A 20,518-nucleotide genomic window follows, 5' to 3' on the forward strand; every position below is an offset into this window, starting at 1 on the left:
GTGTGTGTGTGTGTGTGCCTAATGAGTTCAGATGAGGGTATTAGATTTTCTGGAGCTGGAGTTTCAGCTGTGAGCCACCATGACGTTCTGGTGCTCTGCAAGAACAGCAAATGCTGATTTGCTAGTCATCTCTCCAGCCCCCATAGCACTTTCTAAGCTATCGTCTCAACTGTTAGCTCTCAAACATTTTGGTGCTTTTATTTTGCATTGTTTATTTGTAGAACTTTACTTTTCACCAAGTCCTCAGTCACCACTGTTCTTATCTTATTTGCTTATCCATCTTATTTGCTTGGTTTTTTACTTTTTTGTTTTCCTCTGGTTGATTTCAAAGAGAGATTTGCTGTTTTGGAGATGCCATACCTTTTATTCTCTTGGGCTGGAGATGTAGCTCGGTGGTAGAGTATTTGCCTCACATTCATGAGGCCCTGGGTTCAACCTCAGCACCTCAAAACAAAAACAATATTAGTATTTCTCTCAATTCTTTTTACATATTGAATTTTAAAGTTTTCAATCTTTGGGATAGAGTGTTTTCCTAGCAAGCATAAAGTCCTGGTTCAATCCCTGGTAATACTTAAACCATATGTGGTCATGCATGCCTGTAATCTAAGCACTCAGAGAGATGGAAACAGGAGGATAAGTAGTTCAAAGCCCTGTGTTGTCCCCAAAAATAAGTAAATAAACAAAATCTGTGGCCTTATAGATGTATCTCAACAAATTCATCCATATTTCTTTCTTACCAGTCCTGAAATTCTGCCACATCTTAAAATAGTCCTTTTAACAAAACCATAAAAATACTTATGTATTTCTCTTCTGATTTTTATTTTCAATACTGGTGACTAAACTAGGGCCTCATGCACCCTAGGCAAGAGTTCTGTCTCTGAGTCACATCTCTAGTCCTAGGATGACTTTTTCTTTTTTGTTGTTTTTTCTTTTTTAAGACAGGATCTCACTATATTGCCTAGGTTGGAGTTGGACTTGAGCTCTCTCCATAGGCCCAGGTAGATCTACAACTTGTGACCCTATTCCTTCAACCTCCTTAGTGCCCAAGATTACAGATGTGTGTCATCATGCCCAGCTCTCCTCTAATATTTTAATGGTGTTTTTGAATATCTGAAATATTGAATTGTTACAAGTATATTTCTGTACAAGAAATGGATGAAGAGCTAGCATGGCAGCACATGCCTTAAATTCCAGCACTTGGGAGGCAGATCTCTATGTGTTTGAGGCCAACCTGATCTACAAAATGAGTTTCAAGACAGCCAGGACTACACAGAGAAACCCTGTCTCAAAAACCCAAGCGGGGGAGGAAGGAAGGAAGGAGTTGGATGAAGTGAGAATACAACATCATTCCTTTCTAATTGTCCCATCATTTACAAATAATCTATTTTTTCCTGAAAGCACTAGAATAGAATTTCATGGGTATTTGGTTTTTTATCTACACTATATAACTTTAGGGATCTTTCTTCCTTTTCCTGTACTTCCTATCCTAATATTTTATAACAGAGTTAATATACACAGGGATGAGCTAATTCACTTCCCCCATATTCATCCCATCATTCCTCTTCACTTCTTTCAAATTTCCTGAACAGTTTCTTATAATTATTCTTCTATATGTCATAATTATGCATATGTTTGATTTTGGATTTAAAAAAAAAACAAAGAAACAAAAAAAAAAAAAAACTTCCTCCCCAAAAAAGTTGTTAGAATTTTAGTAGGGTTATTTTGGACTTTCGGGGAATCTGAAACAGATTTATGTTGGATGGGAACTTCTGTACAAAAGCAAACTGTGTCTCTCCATTTATACATGTCTCCTTTTTATGCCCCCTTTATAAAGTTTTGTAGCTGCTTTCCCATAAGTCTCATCAATGCTCAGTTTGTGAAAACCTTCTATAGGGAAACTCACTATTTCCCATGAGGTCAAAGATAGACCCTTCATGTGATATGGAAGATGCCTCTACTCATCACTTTGGGCTAATGCCAGCAGGTGGATCTTAGTTCCATCAATTAATCAATGGTTAATTAATAGGTGTTGACTGTATGCCCAACCCCATGTGAGCAGTGTGAAGCATAGACCCCATCGATAAAGAGTTTATATGATGCCTAAAGATATCTGAGGTACCACCTTTAAACAATGGACTCCTATGCTGACCTGTGCTCTGTGGCTATGCTTGGTTAGAAACGAGAAAGAAGTCGCCTTGAGCAGTCAGAGAAGGTTGCAAGGCAGAGGTGAGAACTGAGCTGGGTAAAGGAAAAAAAAGAGTAAAGCTAAGTAAAGAAGAGGAAGGGAAATGGATGTGGTGGTGCGTGCCTGTGACTCCAGCACTCAGGAGGCTGAGGCAGGCAAACTGCCATGAGTTCAAGGATGACCTGGACTATGTAGTAATAGTCACGACATCCTGGAACCATAGAAAGAGATAATGTCTCAAAAGAACAGAGAGATGGAGCTAGAGAGCTGTCTTAGTGTTTAAGAGCATTTGTTGCTCTTCCAGAGGACCCAGGTTCAATTCCCAGCACGCACATGGCAGCTCACCTTAACTCCAGCTCCAGAGCATCTGATGCCTCTGGCCTCCAAAAGTACTTGCACTCAAGCACACATACCCACATGCAGGAACAGCAGATATTCTTAATGATATTCTTAACTCAGGGCTTTCTGGGTAATCGAAGAGGAGACTCAGGGGACCTGTGGGTCTACAAGGACACATAGATTATTTGTAAATGATGATGGGACAATTAGAAACTGTTTGACTTGAAGTTATCAGCTTAACCAGTACTGCCAGCTGAAAAAAATCCACAGAACTCTTGGCTTCTAGATACATACACCAATTTTAATGGCCAAATTAAAAAATATAATGAGCACATCATTAAAAAGACATAAGTAAACAATTTCTCTGATCCCAGAAATTGCTAAAGTAGAGAAATAATTATTGTGTGTTATGGGAGCTAGTCCAGCTTTGAAGCCAGAGATATTTGAGTCTGGGTTCTAGTTCCATCACTTAAGACTGTTTGTGATATTAGATGAGTCCCATATGCACAGGACCCCAATGTGTACCAATGTAAACTGAGACTAAGGAGCCCATCCCTCCAGGCTGACTGCTGCCAGCACCGCCCAAATCTTAGAAGAACTTCTCTGTGTGTTTGTTCCTTCCTCTGTTTTCACACCCCAGAGGAAAAACCCTGTAGGCAGGAGAACGTTGAGCCAGGTCTGGAAAGGAGGGGGAGGAAGGGAGATCCATCTCAGGCCAGTGGACAGCAGAGCGCTAGTAGAAGGAAAGGGGCCAGAAAAGCCAGAGCGTGTTGCGCGGATCAGCTCCTTGCAGCCAAGTTCAATGGGTCTTAAATTCCAGCCCCAGCAGCTTGAACTTTATCCTACTAACTATTGGAGCTGCAAGAGGCCTGAGGACAAGGGAACCAAAGCCCAAGCTATTCCCCAAGTACCAAGAGATGCAAGAAAACAAGTTTTAAAAATATCTATGCCTGGGGCTGTAGCCCAGTTGGTAAAGTGTTTGTGTGGTATGCATGAAAACCCTGGGTCCATCTCAGCACGAATAAACAGGTGTGGTCTGCCTACCTATAATCCTAGTCAGTACTCAGCATGTGGAGGAGGAGGGATCAAAAGTTTAAGGTAACCCTCAGCTCATACTGAGGCAAGGAGGGGTGCTGTTGTCGCCGTTGTTGAACAATGTTTTTAATTATCTGTCAGTTTCATACATTTATACAATATGTATTGATCATCCACTGTTACCTCCCTCCAACTTCCTCTAGCTAACCTCCTGCCCAGTCTTCCTCTTGGTTTCATGTTCTTCGTTAATTTGTTTGTTTACATATAGAGTTCAAAGCCAGCCTGAACTATACAAGACTCTATCTTTAAAATGAAATAAAATGGGTACACAGGAAATGACTCAGTCAGTAAAATGTTTGCCATGCAAACATAAGAACCTTAATTCGATTCCTGGTACCCACATCAAAAAGTCTGCTGACATGTGCTTGCTGGGAAAGCAGAGAGAAAGAAGGATCCCAGGAACTTGCTGGCTGGACAGTCTAGTCTAAAAGCAGGTCCCAGTGAGAGATCCCATCTCGAAAAGTTAGGTGTTTGACTACTATGAATAACACCTAGAACTGACCTTTAGTCTCCACAACTCACACATGGATTTAAATACATAAGTACATCAGTGTAGCATGGGATAATGCTTCTCACAAGAGTCCTGTTCAGGAGCAGACCTGATGCACTAAATCAAAGATTCTGTGTTTCTTTGTATCTCTCTCTCTCTCTCTCTCTCTCTCTCTCTCTCTCTCTCTCTCTCTCTCTGTGTGTGTGTGTGTGTGTGTGTGTGTGTGTGTGTGTGTGTGTGTATCTGTCTGTCTTTCTGCCTGCCTGCCTGCCTGTTTATCTGTCTGTCTATGTTGCATGGACACACAGATATGTCGGTATGCATGCATGTGTCTACAAGGACACATAAAGACATAAGGTTGGTGCTGGGAACTGCCCTCCATTGTTCTTCTGCCTTATTCCTTGAGGCGATTCAATTTAATCAAATCCATAGCACACTCATGACTAGTCTCACTAGCCAGTTTGCTCTAGGGACACCCTCTCTCCTTCTTCCAGGCAGATCACAGTGGCCTGTGTGGATGTAGGATTAGGGATCAGAACTCCCATCCTCACAGTTGCACAAGCATTTCCGCTACTGAGCCATCTCCCCAGCCCAAATATTACATATCTAACACAGGCCTAGGTATTACTTCCTCAGAAGTTTCACTTTGAATGGCTATTCACATATTCCTTGTTTTATTATTTTACCCCTATTATTATTCATGGAATGTATATTAGTTAAGTGCCTATCATAACCTGCCAGGCCCTATACAAGGCTATGGACAGAGAGAGAAGAGACAAATCTAACCTCTCATTTCTAGCAGTTCACAATCTAATCAGAGATGAGGCATAGACCAAAGAACTGAAATGTGCAGTGAAGAGTGACAGCAGACACATCTTAGGTACAGAAAAGGCACATGGAATGTTCTTAGTGGTAAGAAACTCTTAGATAAGTGGAGGGGGGCTGGTGTCTAAGGACATGAAAGAACTCTTCTATTCTTATCAGTCAGTGAGCAAGAACTCAGGCATCAGAGATGGGTTTTCAGTCCTAGTCCATCCCTTCCCAGGCATGTGACCTCGTTGGCCACTTACACTTCCATGACCTCCTTTACAGTGGAATGCTGAGTCACCAGGAGAATGGACATAGAGGTTGTCTCTAAACATGGTATTTGATGATTACATTAGATCCAGTGTTTGTAAACAGCTACTGTGCCGACTATTATTTCCAGTTTGTTTTACAACTTAACCTAGGTCTGTTGGCCCCCAAAGACATTCTATTTGTCAGACAAGTTTATGATCTTGTTCCAGGGTTAAATGGCAAATGAAAATGGAAAAACCTCGAAGGGAGTTTCCAGACTCAGGAAGGCTTCCTTTTACAGAGCAAATGCTGAAAGAATTAGCAAGTGTTTTATATTTTTCCAGTTTTTATTGGGCCAGACTGTTTCAGCTTGGGAGACACGGCTTGGCTGAAGGTGTAGCCAAATGCTGCTAATAAGACCATTGGGGGAAAAAAATAAAAAACTAAAGTCCCACTCATTTTACTAGTTGATCATAATGGTTTTGCTTCCCCCTGGCTCCCCTGAGATCATGGGTTTGCCTGATGATAACTGTGAGATAAATCAAATCCAAATTTATAATACAGAGCCCCTCTAGGTGCCATAAGCTAGAGGGATGCCAAAAACTACCCAGCACAATACTGGTGCTCTGTACACCAGATAAACCATGCCACGAGTTTTGGTGCCTCCCTACAGCAATCTGCAAGCATGCTCACTGGTTTGGTCCTTGCACCAGTGTTAGGTGAAGGCTGTGGGTTTGCACAGCAAGGAGTGTGTAAAGAGTAACAAGATTCACCGAGTGCCCCCACAGTGAGAGAATAAGTGTAGACGGGCACACTTGGGAATAACAGAGGTTTCTGGAGTTAGCACTGAAAGGTTTGCTTTCAGGGTCTCTGTCCCTTACCTGCAGCAGACTTGGTAGAGCATTATGTTTGTGGCACTGTGGCTTCATCTTTAACACAGGGACAATCCTACCTTGGTCATCAAGCTGTCATGGGAATTAAATAAAATAGATCGTTTTTGAAATTGGCTAACACAGAACATGGAAGTGATTAAACATAGTATCTGCTGGCTTGTTTGGATTTTTTAGTTTTTAAGTGATATCCACTGAGTTTTAATTGATTACATAATTAGTTTGTATGGAGGAGGGGCTTGGAAAACACCAAAAAGCACCAAAAGGAAAATTCACCCATAATTCCCCTCACCTGGGGGTAAGCAGTGCTGATAGATGTTCATTGTTCATTTTTCCAGTCTGTATCAACATATTTATTTTCTTTCTTCTGTGCTGTTCTGCTGGTGAAGAGCTTTTGCTCACAGCTGCCTGGATTCAAATACTCAAATTCTTTTTTTTTTTTTTTTTTTTTTTTTTTTTTTTTTTTTCCCTGAGACAGGGTTTATCTGTGAAACAGTACTGGCTGTCTTGGAACTCATTCTGTAGACCAGGCTGGCTTCAAATTCACAAAGATCAGCCTGCCTCTGCCTACCGAGTGAGGAGATCAAAGATGTCCACCACCACTACTCTGCGAAAGATTCAAATTCTAAACTCTACTTCCCACCTGCTCTATGACTTCTGGGAGCTTAGTTGTAGAATCTGGGCTTCCTTGAGTCAGCATGGAATAATAATGGTCTATAGACCAGTGATGGGAGTGCAGGCTGGAGTATATCCATTACCTGAGTGGAGCTGTTCTAAGAATAGGGATGGTAAAATGGGGTATCTATCCTAGTTTCATATCCAGTTGCTGTGATAAAATATGCTGACAAAAGTAACTTAATGGGGAAAGGGAGAGCTGTTCCAATTCACATTTCTGAGCTACAGTCCATTATTGCAAGAAGTCAAAGCAGCAGGAATATGGACAGCTATTCACATCCACAGGCAAGAGCAGAGAGAATGCATGTACACACACTTATGCTCAGCTGCTTTCTCCACTCTTGCACAGTTCAGAAGCCCCTGCCAAGGGAACTGTGACACCCACAGTGGACCTATATCAACTAACATGATCAAGACAGTCCTGTACAGATATGCTCATAGCCCAATCTGCTCTAGACAATCCCTCATTGAGGCTCCAGACTGCATCAACCTGACAATTAAAGCTAACCACCATACCGGCAAAAAAAAGTGGCCCTGCTTTTAGCCCAGTGCTAATAAGAAAGAACTGTATTAAATCAAGGCTATAATTCTACAAACTTGCACTGTGGCCGAGACAAGTGTTCGCTCACAGCAGACTGAGAGTGTAGTTAGTTGTTCAGTGTTTACTCTTCAGAGTTGTGGAGTAAACCTTGTGGATGACCTGCTTGGAACACGTCCAACCAATGAACGCTTGTCTCTGTACAGGTCCTGTTGGGTGTTAGCTTTGATCCTTACACTTCACAATCCCCCTGAATCACTCAGATGCTCCTAAGAGCCTATTGACGTAGATAGCCTTACAACAACATCTGCTCCCCCACTTTATCCCTTCTCATCCAAGACTTACCTCCTCCTCCTCCTCCTCCCAGCACCCAATAGATGGTAGAGGGAAATAATAGTAATGCCTCAGGCGAGTGGTGAGGTTCCACCCCCTCAGCCCTTTCAGAATGACTATCCCATTAGATCTTATTAATAAACCTGATCCCAAGGCTGCCAGGTAAATCAGTGTGAGGCCATGGGGTCACCAGTACAGCGCTTCCCAGGGATATCTCAGTGTTTGAGTGGTTTATGTGATGGCTTCAAATGACAGGTATAAACGGTGCAGAAACCTCTGAATTACATATTCAGTCACTGATCAAGTATTTACATTGCGTCTACTATGTGCCTAGGACTGAGGCCTCAAAGGAGAAATGGATTCTTGGGTCACATCTTTCAGTAATTTAGGTCCCCCCAAAAGGAATGCCTACCACTAGCATCAAAATGTCAAGACATCTCTACCTTCTGAGGAAGAGAGAGCAGGCCTAAGGCCTGCCATTCTGCAACAATCCAAAAGGTACTGAGAGTGTTGTTTCCATCTTACTTTTCCTGACCATGGCTTTTCATTTATAGCAAATGATGCAGGTTTTCAAATAGTAACATAAGCTTCTCGAAAGACCCTTCCTTCCTTTTTAAGGGACCTTGAGTCCAGAGTATAGTTCTGGGCTGGGGAGATGGTTCAGTAGGTGAGAATACTTGCTGTGCAAGCATAAAGACCTGAGTTTGAATCCCCAACAGCCATGTAAAAAGTCTGACCATTGCCCCACACACATGTGACCCCACAGCATAAAGGACTGGGCAGAAACAGGGGAACTGGTGGGGCTTGCTGGTCACCAGTCTCATCCTGGGTTCGATGATAAATGTGGTCTTGGTAACATAATAGAAAGTGACCAAGCAGGATCTCAGATGGCCTCCGTGTACATTCACACTGATGTTCATACACCATATACAACTCACACAAGAGCATAGTTTGTGAATTTATGTTCATTTACTTCATGATTAAACATTTACAAATGTTCAAGCAAACATATGGTTTGTAAGCATCTATTAGACTATATATCTTTAATTATCCTACACAGGAATATGCTTTGTTATGGAAATGTTATACAATTTGTTTTAATTCATCTTCCTACCTCCTTCTTCTCCATCCCCCTGTTTAAGTGCCCCTATAGTTTAAGTGCCAAATGTGAATGAATATCAAGAAAAGCATTAAGGAAATGATGGTCCAGTCTTACAGTAGTAAACCTAGTCTTGAGCTAATGAGTCTCCACCTTTGGAGAGTTCCTGGTCTGTTTACAACCATGATGACAGCTATGGACTGTTTTCTGGAGGAGGAGGGAGATACAAGAAGGTTTCCTGCAGTTCCAGTTGCTCAGAGGCCATATGGACCCATCTTTGGCCCAAATAGGGGAAAAAGTATTACAGTGAGAGCCCTTGCCTGTGGATGGCAGCCACTGTCCCCTTCCTGGTGGCAGTCCCACTGGTGTCCATAGCAGAGCAGAAGGTGTATGTTAATGGGCTCACAGCAGCCATGAGAGCTGAATTTCTGGAGAGCTTCAGTATGCCCAGCCTTCAGCAATCATACAGTCATCCATCCCTGCAGAAAAGAACTCGCATTTCCCTGGCATCTGAACCCCACACTCTCAAGGTTCCTCTCCCACATCCCATTCCTGAGAATGCAGATCTGCCTACCTATAGCTTTCCCCAACTCCACTCCTCCATAAACCTGTGTTGACTCCAATCTACAGAAACGGGAACTGGTCCTAATGGCTATCTGCTATCCACCAGGCTGAGTGACCTTGAATGAGTCACTGTCCTCCACTTAACAGGCATACTCAGGAGACTTGCCAAGGTCCAGCAATCTAAAGCGCAGGGCCTGGAGCACTGGGATAGTTTCACTAGCTGGAGAAACGGAGCCAGGCTCAGAGATCAGGGATGTTCACATCGCATTAGTGGCATTGCCAAAGAGCCCTCTACAGCCTCATGCCCAGAACAGATCACCTGCCTTCCAGGAACCCTCTTTTCCTGTTGCAAGTATTCCTGTCTCCTGGCAGCCTGTTCCAAGGAAGGATCAGTTTGAGTGCCCAAGGGAAAAGATTAGCATGACCCATCTTCTTTCATGCCAAAGAAGCTTAGCACCTTCTCCAGTTAACTACGGCTTTCTGGATCCTACTAGGGCATGGGCTAGTCCGGCAAATAGAGCCTTAATCCTCCTATGTGTTGGGGTGGAGAGCATGAGGGAAGAAGCCAAAATAGTCCTGGAATCTATACAGGGCACCAATTGTCCCTGACTCACAGTGCCCCCGTGTGGTAGGCAAAGGGAAGCCACCCCCAACAAGGAGTAGTATGTGCCTTCCTACTGACCCAGAGCTTCAAGGATACAACGCTACTAAATCAAAGAAGGGAAACTGAGGCCCCAGACAGCAATGTAATTAACCCAAAATGATATGTAATGTTATCAATCACAGATCCCAACTATTTTTTATGACATTTCCTGACCCATCAGTGCAGGAATATTTGCTATTAGTAAATGTCTATTACTTTGGTGTTGATTGTGAGGCAGACCCCATTCGCAGAACTACCCTACAGACTTGGCAAGTTTCATCTTGCTTAATCCTAAACAACACCAGGTGTAGTTGTGGCTACTCACTGATGAGAACCTGAGGTCCCTAAAGGACAGTATAAAACTTGCCGCGTCACACGGCTGCAGGCAGAATATTCAGGATTCTACTCACAAACAACTCCATCCCAATCCATCAGAAGACTCAGAGGATAATGGGTGTGGTGGCACATGCCTGTAATCCCAGCACTTGGAAGGATCCGGAGTTCAAGGTCACCCCCAGTTACATAATGAGCTTGTGCTACATGAAATTCTGTCTTTAAAAAATTATCAAGCATCCAACGGCATCACTGAAGGACTCAAGTGTGCTGGCAAATGCTTTTAAGTGTCCACTGTGCAGACCAAGGATCTTGGACTTAAAGCCGGCCTGTATGCTTCTGGAAGATGGCCAGAGTCTCAAGTATTTATTGGAGAGCAGGGTGGTATTATGCTAAGGTATAAAGAAAGGGAAAATAAAACAAATGGGACAAGAAAGACCAAAAAGGCCATAGCCAATCCAGCTAGCTGTCCATGCCTAAAGTGCAATTGCCCCAGTGGTTCCTCACCGGGGAGTTTAGCCTACAGAAACTAATGTAGAGAGAGTGAATGCCTGAGGCTTTTTCTCGTTGTGGTTAGTAACAGCTAGATATTGGAAAGCAATCACCTGCTTGACTGGAACATGTTAAATAAATTACTATGCATCCAGATCAGAATATGATGTGGCATTGGAGAGGGTGACATAGCTGTGTAGACCCAGGCAAGAGGAAGTATCTGAGCAAAGCAATTTTTTAAAAGGTGCTTGTAGTGTGACCCCATTTTAAAAAAAAATCCCAGAAGAAAAGCACAGCTGTTAACTCTGAGTCTCTGCATTTGACTGAAGAATTTTTATTCCTTCATAGATTTCTTTTGTAACAGGTAATTACAAGTTATCATTTTTACAATAAATCTGAGGGAGGGGATGAAAATCATGCTTCCTCTCCGGGAGGAATTTACGATGTAGGTAGTGAACACGGTCTCAGCCAGGCCAGGCCTAGGCCTCCGGTTTGACAATATTAACAAATAAGCAAAGAATTGATGAAATGAGATCAGCCTGGATGTGCTCAGTGCGGTGCAGAATAAAGAAATCACACTGACATGGTGGGAAGGATCAGAGCAGAGTGCCTGGTGGAGGCTGGAAGCTGGAAGCTGGACAGGATGTGTTGATCCTCTGTATCCCCTGGTTCTACATCCAAGAGGTTAACCAACTTGGTTCAGTGGGTAAAGGGGCTTGTCACCAAGCCTGATGACCTGAGTCATCCAGTACCCCAGGATCTACATGAAAGGCGATAGGTAAAGACCAAATATGTCTTGTGAGATCCACATCCACTCCATGGTATGTGAACAATTAACACAAAATTAAATAAATATATAATTTGCATATATATGCCAGAGTAAACATTGCATCTGTACTAGAGGGACAGACTTTTTTTTTCTTGCTATTTCCTAAACACTGTAGTGTGACAGCCACTTGTGTATTTATATTGTACTAGATACTATAAGTTGTTGATTTCTTATCGGTCACCTAAGGATGATGCAAAGTGCACGGGAGACTGCATGGAGGTGGCATGCAAATCTTGCAGCATTTTGCAAAAGCAACCTGGGCAGCCACCGATTTTTGTATTTACAGGAGGTTCTGGAACCACACTCCTGCTGGGGCAGAGGAATGTGTGTATTTCAAAAAGCCCCCATCCTTTGCTATTATTTTTGAGGTGCCAGATCATTTGTCAACCATTTTATGTGGATATTTTCTTCTCTTCTCTCATTTATTTCTTTCTCTTTTTTCCTTTGTTTGTTTGTTCATTTCTGTTTTGTTTTTACTTTTTGAGACAGAGATTCTTTTGGCCCAGGCTGACCTTGAAACTGAATATAATGATCTTGACCTCCTAATCCCCCTGCTTCCACCACTCAAGTGCTGGAACTTGAGATGTGTGCTACCAAGTACATAGACAGCTTCACATACTCAGAAGAGTCTATGAAACAGGTATTATTCCCACTGTATAGATGAGAAACTTAGAGGGTTGATTCACACTTCTAAAGTCCAACAGTCAACTCCTAGCACTGGGCTAGGTCATTTGAATCCTGCATTCAGTCACCCCTTATTCTGACCAAACTGTCTGAGAGCAAAGGATGCCTTCTACTCATAGGAATGAACAGTGTAAAGCTACAGAGTCCCATAAGGGAAATCGTCATCAGCCCTCTGCCTAGACTTTGCAAGGCCCTGGCTGCAGGAGGACATTTTGCAAGAAGGTGTTGCACAGGCCTTGAACACAGCACACGCAGTGCAGATGGTAGCTTGAATGAGCACTAGTTATTAACTGATTTGTATAGTTAGTTAGTTAGTTGTGATTTGTGTAGTTAGTTACTCATTTCACTGCCACCTTCAACAGATTTGACAACAGGCAAAGTTACAAAGTTTATCCTCAGCAAACAGGCTGTCTTGCTCTGGAGCCTTCCCACCTTTGGTCACATTGTGTCCATAGACACCATACTGGTTCCCATTCACCCCCACACAAAGGAGTAGGCTAGCTGTCTTTGTGCTCATCAGCATATACCCCCCCCATGGTAACACATATGCTTCCAAGATCCATCACTCATTCCTTTTCCTATTTCATCAAGACCTGTTTCCTGGACGCTGAGACTGTTATGGGAAGAAGCCCATAGCCTAAGACATACAACTAACTCCCATCACAGGACACCATGTGTTCACATACTATGAAGTACATTTCAGTAGGGGCCTTCTGTACAGTGTCTCAATCCAAAGAAGTATCTTTGGATCAAATGATGGGACACATGCCTTTTGCCATAATATTGATGAGAATCAGAACACAAAGCAGCATCCTTATCTGACTTAGGTCCACAAATCTGGACTGTAGCCCAATTTCATAATTCCCCCAAGTTTAAAGATGAAGACCATTAGCACTGACACACAGGTGTACATAGTACTCTTTCCAGGAATAAACTCCTAGCTTAGTCCTGCTCCAGAAGCCCAAATAATCCCACAACAGCCACCATCACTGGACTGCTAAAGAAAGGATTGTAACTGGCCAGAGCAATAAGACAAATGTCAAATGACCATGAAGGTGAAGTGTCCCCGCCCCCAGAGGAACTCAACTGCAACCCAGGATCAAAGATGGGGATTCTTTTTAAATGTATTTCATTTGTTTGTTTGGGTAAGGACGCATACCGTGTAACTGGAAGCCATTGGCCAACTTTCAGGAGTTAGTTCTCTCCTTCATCCATGGGAACCCTGAAGAGGAAACTCAGGCTGTCAGACTTGGCAGCAAACACCTTTACCCAGTGAGCCATCTCAAGGACAGACCAAGGACAGGGATTCTAGAAGCATCCACACCACTTGGAAGGACTCTATCCATTCGTCAAGATTACCCACAGGTCAGACCCACAGTGACAGGACACATGAGACACAACACAAAAATCCAAACGCCACAAGCTGCAGGTGGAATAAGAGCACCTTTTGCAAGTATAAAGCATTCTCTAAACTGTAGTTCTGTCATTTTGAATATATACATAAAGTAAACACAACAGGAAAATCTGAAAAATGGATCTAAGGAGGACTGTAAGTTTGAATCCAGCCTGCTACATACCTAGATCTTGTCTCAAAACTAATGCTGTTTAAATGTGATTTTTTTTTCTGCATTATAAGGTTTTGCTTGTTTTTAAAATGTGTGTCTTGGCTTTTTTATATCTTCTCTTTTTCTAAAAAGTGTATTAATAACCACATCTTTTTATTTTAAAACATGTTTTGCATTCAGATAGAATTTAGTTTCAGTGCCTGCTAAATTACAACCATTCTGTGTAACCAGGAACAAACCATGTGCCTCTCCAGGTCTCAGTTGCCTCATATTTAAAATAGAAGTTGTTTTCATTTTGACATTGCCATAAAATGATTTGGGGTTTCCGATTCGGAGGGTATGCTAACCATGTCTACGGATCATAGCATCACATCGTCTTCAGTTTGTGCCAAGCTCTTCCTTATTTTATTGATTTATTTCCTTTTATTCCTATTTCCTATTCAATGTCCATCTGGCTCCACCCCCTAGGAAAACATTAAGTGTTTCATATGGTTTTGTGATGTGTTTTTTAATTTGAAAATGTTTCTGCAAGACACATATGGTTGTTTTGGCGAATTACTTAAATGAAATCATCCATAAATCTCACCCTGTTTTACACTTTTTCCCATGAAGAATGGTGTACTTAGACTCTTCCCATATTGTCATAAGGGATGTCATTCTGGGTCATAAGTGCTAACTGTTATGATAAAGTGCAAGGGGAACCTTGGAAGATTCCATGGTAGGGGAGGGTGACCAGCGCAGAGGGACAAACATGCCAGGCAGACAAAACTTATGTGAGAAATTTTATTAGAAAGGGGAGGGAAAGGGAAAGGAAAAAGAGATACAGAGGTACAGAGACACACAGACAGAGAGGACAAAAGAGAAGAGAGAGACAAAAGTCCTGTCTGTGCCAGGTAAATAAAAGGAAAAAAGCATAAGTGGGCAGGGGTCTTTCTTTAAAGGGGTCCTTTGCACCTGCTTTTAGACTAGGGAACCATGGATCTCTGGACTGACCAGGGTACTGCCTGAGTGCATTCTGCCAGGTGACAGGAACAGACCAGCATGGTACCTGAATCCTTACACTAACCATTACCCAAGTTCACAAATGCCTCCCTTCTACTTTCCCCCAGGTTTTCTCCTATTCTTTGTGTTGTAATAAAAAAAAAAAAAAAAAAAAAAAAAAAAAAAAAGCAGTTCAAGAGAGAGATGCAATAGAGTTCAAGTGGAGGGTTTTGGGGTTTGTTTGTTTTGTTTTGTTTTTTAAGGAAAAGGGGTTGTAAAAAAAAGGGGGGGACGGGGGATACCAGCCTCCAGGAACAGGAGCAGCAGGAGAGATGAAGAAAGGAAACTGGGTGTGAGTGAGAGAAACAGAGAAAGAGGGAGAAAGGAGGATGGGAGATGGGCAGGGAGGGCCCTTTTAAAAGGGAACACAGTGACTGTACAGGAGGTGCTCTTAGTGGCAGCAGCTGAGGACATAGCACGTCAGAACCCCAAGGACAGGCCAGTACAGATGCCTGAACACTAATATTCTGTCACCACAAATAACACTATCCAATGCACCCTCCTATGTGCCACCTTATGATGCTATGTGAAATTCTTGGAGTGTTGTGGCCTGGAACTAAATAACCCAGCTCAAAGTGTATGCACACTTAGTTGAACCAAGTAGTGCCAGTATCTTCTCCCAGATGTCTACACAGCCTGTGCCCTTAGCAGCCCAAGTCAGGAGCTCCTCCTTATTTGGCAACTTTCTAATGTTTCCTATCATCTTAAAAGATGTCTTCTATCCCTTTGTGGCTTCTATTTTAATGTATTTAACTGCCTGATAGTTGGAGCATCTTGTCCACATTCGTGTGAAGTATCTGTTTTCTTTACCCATGTTTTCCCCCTTGAGTACACCTGCTACTGGAAACCCTGTCTTCTTCTTCATTTCTTCTTTTGTTTTGGTTTTGTGTTGGGGAAGTATTTTGTTTTGCATCTTTGGCTGGTTAGTTGGCTGGGAGATTTTGTTGTTGATTTTTGGTTTCGTGTGTGTGTGTGTGTGTGTGTGTGTGTGTTTAGACCGAACCTCATTTTGTACTTCAGACTAACTAATCTGACTTTGAAGACCAAGCTGGCCTAGAAATACATCTTCCTGGATGACCTCAAATTTCTACCAATCCTCCTGCCTCAGCCTTCTGAGCACTGGGAGTATAGGCATAAACCAGCATATAAGCTTTTTTAATATTGTTTTTAGATATATTTGAGGTGGTGCAGACATGGGGGTCAGAGGCCGAACTGCAGGAATCAGTTTTCTCTTTTCACCATATTGGTTCCAGAACTGGAACTCATATTGCCTGGCTTAGCGGCAACTGCCTGTAGCCACTGAGCTATCCCCTCAGCAGTCAAGGAGGGAGGCTGTTTGTCGTTTGTCTTTGTCGTCCTTGAAGTTGAACCTGAGGCTTTGCATGTTAAGAACTCTGTCACTTAAGGTGTATGCTCAGCTCTTTTTCTGAGTTAGAGTATTCCAAATATCAAACTTTTAGCTGTTTGAGAGAATATAAACAGCTTTTATTTTTGCTTTGTGAAATATCCTTTTGAAACATTAAGCCGTTTTTCTTCATTCCAAATTTTTCTTAAAGTCTTTTAAATCATCTCCTTTTGCTGTTAACAGTCTGTAAGAAAGAGTAAGTGCTGACCTTCAAAACCTAACAGTTGGGACTATAGAATCCATTTACCTAAATCAAGAGAAGTTTCATAGACAGAGGAGAAACGATTGAGTTATTTATTCCTTCCTTCCTCCCTTCCTTTCCTTCTTTCTTCTTTATTTGTTTATTTATTTTTTTGTAAACCTGAAACTCACTAGGGAACCAGGCTGGCCTTGAACTCACAGAGATCTACATACCTCTGTCTCCCGAGTGCTGAGATGAAAAATGAATTCCACCATACCTGACTTATCTTTTTTGCTTGTTTGTTTATTTGTTTTTATTTTGTTTTGTTTTTGAGATAGAGTTTCTCTGTGTAACTGCCCTGGCTTTCCTATAGACCAGGCTGGCCTGGACTCAAAGGACATCTGCCTTTCTCTGACTCCTGAGTACTGGGATTAAAGGTGCGTGCCACCACCACCCAGATCTTTTTTTTTTTTCCAATGTGTATATCTGTGAGTGCACATTCGTGTGTGTGTGTGTGTGTGTGTGTGTGTGTGTGTGTATGTGTGTTTGTGTGTGGTTCCCAGAGGCCAGAAGAGGGTATCAGATGCATTGGATCTGGAGTTACAGTTGGGAATTTCTTCGTGTGGGCGCTAGGATTAAAACTCTTTGTCTTTGTGACAAAGCAGCAAGCCCTCTTAGCCAATAAGCATCTGTCCCAGCCCCAAAGAAATTCATTCATTTCAAAATGGGAAAGGCTCGTCTGCAAAGGTGAGACAAACCACCTGGGACAATGCATGAAGGTGGGAAATCTGCCATCAAGCAGTTTAGGAGAACTGCTGAGTAGAGAGTATACTGACCAACTGTCTTTCTGTCTACACCCCTGCAGGCTCCCTGTTCTCCACTCTGAAGCCCCCGGACGCCGTGTTCAAGGTGGTGTTCTGGCTGGGCTACTTCAATAGCTGCCTCAACCCTATCATCTACCCGTGCTCCAGCAAGGAGTTCAAGCGCGCCTTCGTGCGTATCCTTGGGTGCCAGTGCCGCGGTGGCCGCCGCCGCCGCCGCCGTCGCCGTCTGGGCGGCTGCGCTTACACCTATCGGCCGTGGACGCGCGGCGGCTCGCTGGAGCGATCGCAGTCACGAAAGGACTCTCTGGACGACAGCGGTAGCTGCATGAGTGGCAGCCAGAGGACCCTGCCTTCGGCGTCGCCCAGCCCGGGCTACCTGGGTCGCGGAGCGCAGCCACCAGTGGAGCTGTGCGCCTTCCCCGAGTGGAAACCCGGGGCTCTGCTCAGCCTGCCAGAGCCTCCCGGTCGCCGCGGCCGCCTCGACTCTGGGCCCCTCTTCACTTTCAAGCTCTTGGGCGAGCCGGAGAGTCCAGGCACCGAAGGCGATGCCAGCAACGGGAGGTGCGACGCCACGACCGATCTGGCCAATGGGCAGCCCGGTTTCAAAAGCAACATGCCCCTGGCGCCTGGGCACTTTTAGGGTCCCTTTCCTTCCCCCTACACACACCCCAGGGGAGGAGGACACCATCGTGGGGGACGGGGGTGGGGGGAAACTTGGGGGGAGTGTCAGCCCCGGGTAGACACAGGGTCGCAAGGGGACAAGGGGGGAGGGGGGCGGGGAGAGGGGCAGCTGCTTTTCTGGCAGGGGCATGGGTGCCAGGTACAGCGGAGAGCTGAGCTAAGCATGCTGAGAGCCTGGGGGCCCCGCCACCCCGACACCGGCCGGGACTTAAGTCTCTCTCTCTTCTCTCTCTCTGTAAATATATATATATATATAAAGAGTTCCTCTATATGTATTTATCTGTGGGTACACGTGCGTGTGTCTGTGAGGTGTACGTGTGGGCTGCATGGGTGCGTGTGGGGGGCCTGCCAACTTGCGTGTGCTGGGACAGAGAGAGTGTGCGCCCTGGCGATGTCAAGTTTGTTGTTTGTCACTTGACTTTGTACCTCTCAAGCCCCTCCTTGTTCTCTGGTCAATGCTGGCACTTTGATGGGGTCGGAAACCAAGTCCGATATTAAAAATCATTTCTCCTGTGCGGCTTTGAGTGATTTGTGAAGAGAGACGACAAGGAGGGCTTTGCATTTCCTCTTCTTTCAGGTCTGACCAAATCCTAGGTCATTTCTCTTGGGACAGACTATCATTATAAGTGACACTGGTGACACTGTTGGTATTATCATTGCCATATTTATTATTGCAACTATGTTTATTATTTTATTTAGTTGTAAAGGGTGAACAAGTGTCATAGCAGGTGTGGAGACCAAAGGACAACTGACAACTTGCAGTAGTCAATACCACAGAAATATAGATAGCATCATCCTGAAAAGTATATACACCACACACACACACACACACACACACAGAGAGAGAGAGAGAGAGAGAGAGAGAGAGAGAGAGAGAGACTCACACACAAATGTAATGGCAACAATTTTTTTAAAAGAACTTGGGAAAGTGTCACCAAAGTTACGGAACCCACTTATTCTGTTGTGTCTCCAGGACTATGTGTTACCATGCTGCAATTCAGGACATTCTCCCAAAGGCCTCTTCTTGTTCCTACATAGAATAGGGGACGTGACGAGGTTGGAATGGGGGCTAGACCTTGTTCCCAGGGAAGAAGAAATACCTTGAGTCCTCCAAAAACATTTTCCTAGCAACGCAAACCTTCTTTCAAGGCATCCTTATGCAGGACCCTGATAGAAAAGAGTGAGAACCCATGGAGAGGACAGAGCCTGGCCTCCTCAGCTTTCTTCTCCCTCAGTCCCTTCCCCAGGCCTGTCCCAGTCACCCTGGAGCCTCAGGTCTGGTAGAGTGAAAGCAATTAGGAACAGCAGGGTCTGGTGTCAAGCCCTGGCTCTGCAGGGCCTGGGGGCTTCATCTTGCTACCTCTGACCTCCTTTCCCATCTCACAAATAGGCATGATCCTATAGCCCACCAGGAAGCAGTGAGGTTCACTGAGGTTGTTCCCCATCGTAAACACTGACATGCAAATGTCTGGACAGATTTGAATTATAATTTTGGATCTTGGAAATCTGAAACCACAGGCACCAAAGGCATTTCCTGTGCTGCTTGGATACAGTTAGTTCACCAATTTCTGGTATCTGGAGGTCACCCAGACATGGGGGGGGAGGGGGTTTGCACAGTGGTGGCAGCTGCCTGCCTCTTTCCAGAGTGAACATTGGCCAAGTAGTAACTAGCAACCCCCAGAGAGTACTGGGCTCCAGACCAGCCTCAAGCCAAGCCAGCATGAGGCTGGCATCTCCATGCCCCTCACTGTGTCCAGGCCCAGGCAGGGCAGTTTACCAGGAGCTCTGGAGATGGACAGGGCTTTGGTGATCTGGACCCCAGCCTAGCACAAACCAGTGCCACTCTACACTCTCCAACCATCCAGTTGCTGTTGGTTCGTTTGTCACCACTCAGACAGGTATTGGAGTAAATCTGCCAATCCAAGTAAGGAAGCAAGTAGCTTGGCAAGCTGGATTGATAGCTTTCCCTCCAGACACAGAATCAAATCCCGCCTCTGCCACTCTGAAGCTTATGTCACGAGTCTAACCCCAATTTAATTTACTATGAGAAATGGACAATAAATAATAGTGTGTACTTTTAACCCTGAGAAGATTGAATGAAGGAGATGGGTGAGGGTAAAACAGCCAGCACTGGGCCAGACACTTGGTGAACATTTCGGTAAATGGCAGCTATGAACAGAGGTATTCCTTATTCAGTTGTCTACATGGATACATGAAATTTAGGAAATTTGAATATACGGACAAAAAAAACTTCAAGTTATTCATTGATTTCAGAGCCTTAGAACTCAGGATTTAGAACTCACTTCTTGTTATATGTCCAGGAGCATTCTCCTGCCTCAACTTCTCAAGTGTTGGGAATATAGGTTTGTGCCACCATGCCTTGCCAGGGTTCATCTTTGAAAACAAAGATACACGCTCATCACAGACTTAAAGAATGTTGGGGGCCAGATCTGGTGCTTTACTTTTACAACCTCAGGAAGTTGAGGCTAGTTTGAGGCTAGACTGGGTTACATAGTTTCAGGCCAGCCTGAGCTGCCCAGTGAGATACTGTCTTAAGAAAAGCAAATTAGTGTGTG

General features: G+C 43.9%; 1 protein-coding gene across 2 annotated transcripts in view; it reads left to right on the plus strand.

Moving 5' to 3' along the window:
* Positions 1-17,966, plus strand: part of Adra1b (adrenoceptor alpha 1B) — a 116,455-nt gene extending 98,489 nt beyond the window's left edge. For both annotated transcript variants that reach the window (XM_051180908.1, XM_051180907.1), the window contains one exon: positions 17,303-17,966. In XM_051180908.1, the coding sequence (XP_051036865.1) occupies positions 17,303-17,901 (599 nt within the window). In that variant the 3' untranslated portion in view covers positions 17,902-17,966. The remainder of the gene's footprint in view (positions 1-17,302) is intronic.
* Positions 17,967-20,518: the final 2,552 nt, after the last annotated feature.

This window comes from Phodopus roborovskii, unplaced genomic scaffold, assembly GCF_943737965.1.
Source record: "Phodopus roborovskii unplaced genomic scaffold, PHOROB, whole genome shotgun sequence".
Taxonomy (NCBI): Eukaryota; Metazoa; Chordata; class Mammalia; order Rodentia; family Cricetidae; genus Phodopus; species Phodopus roborovskii.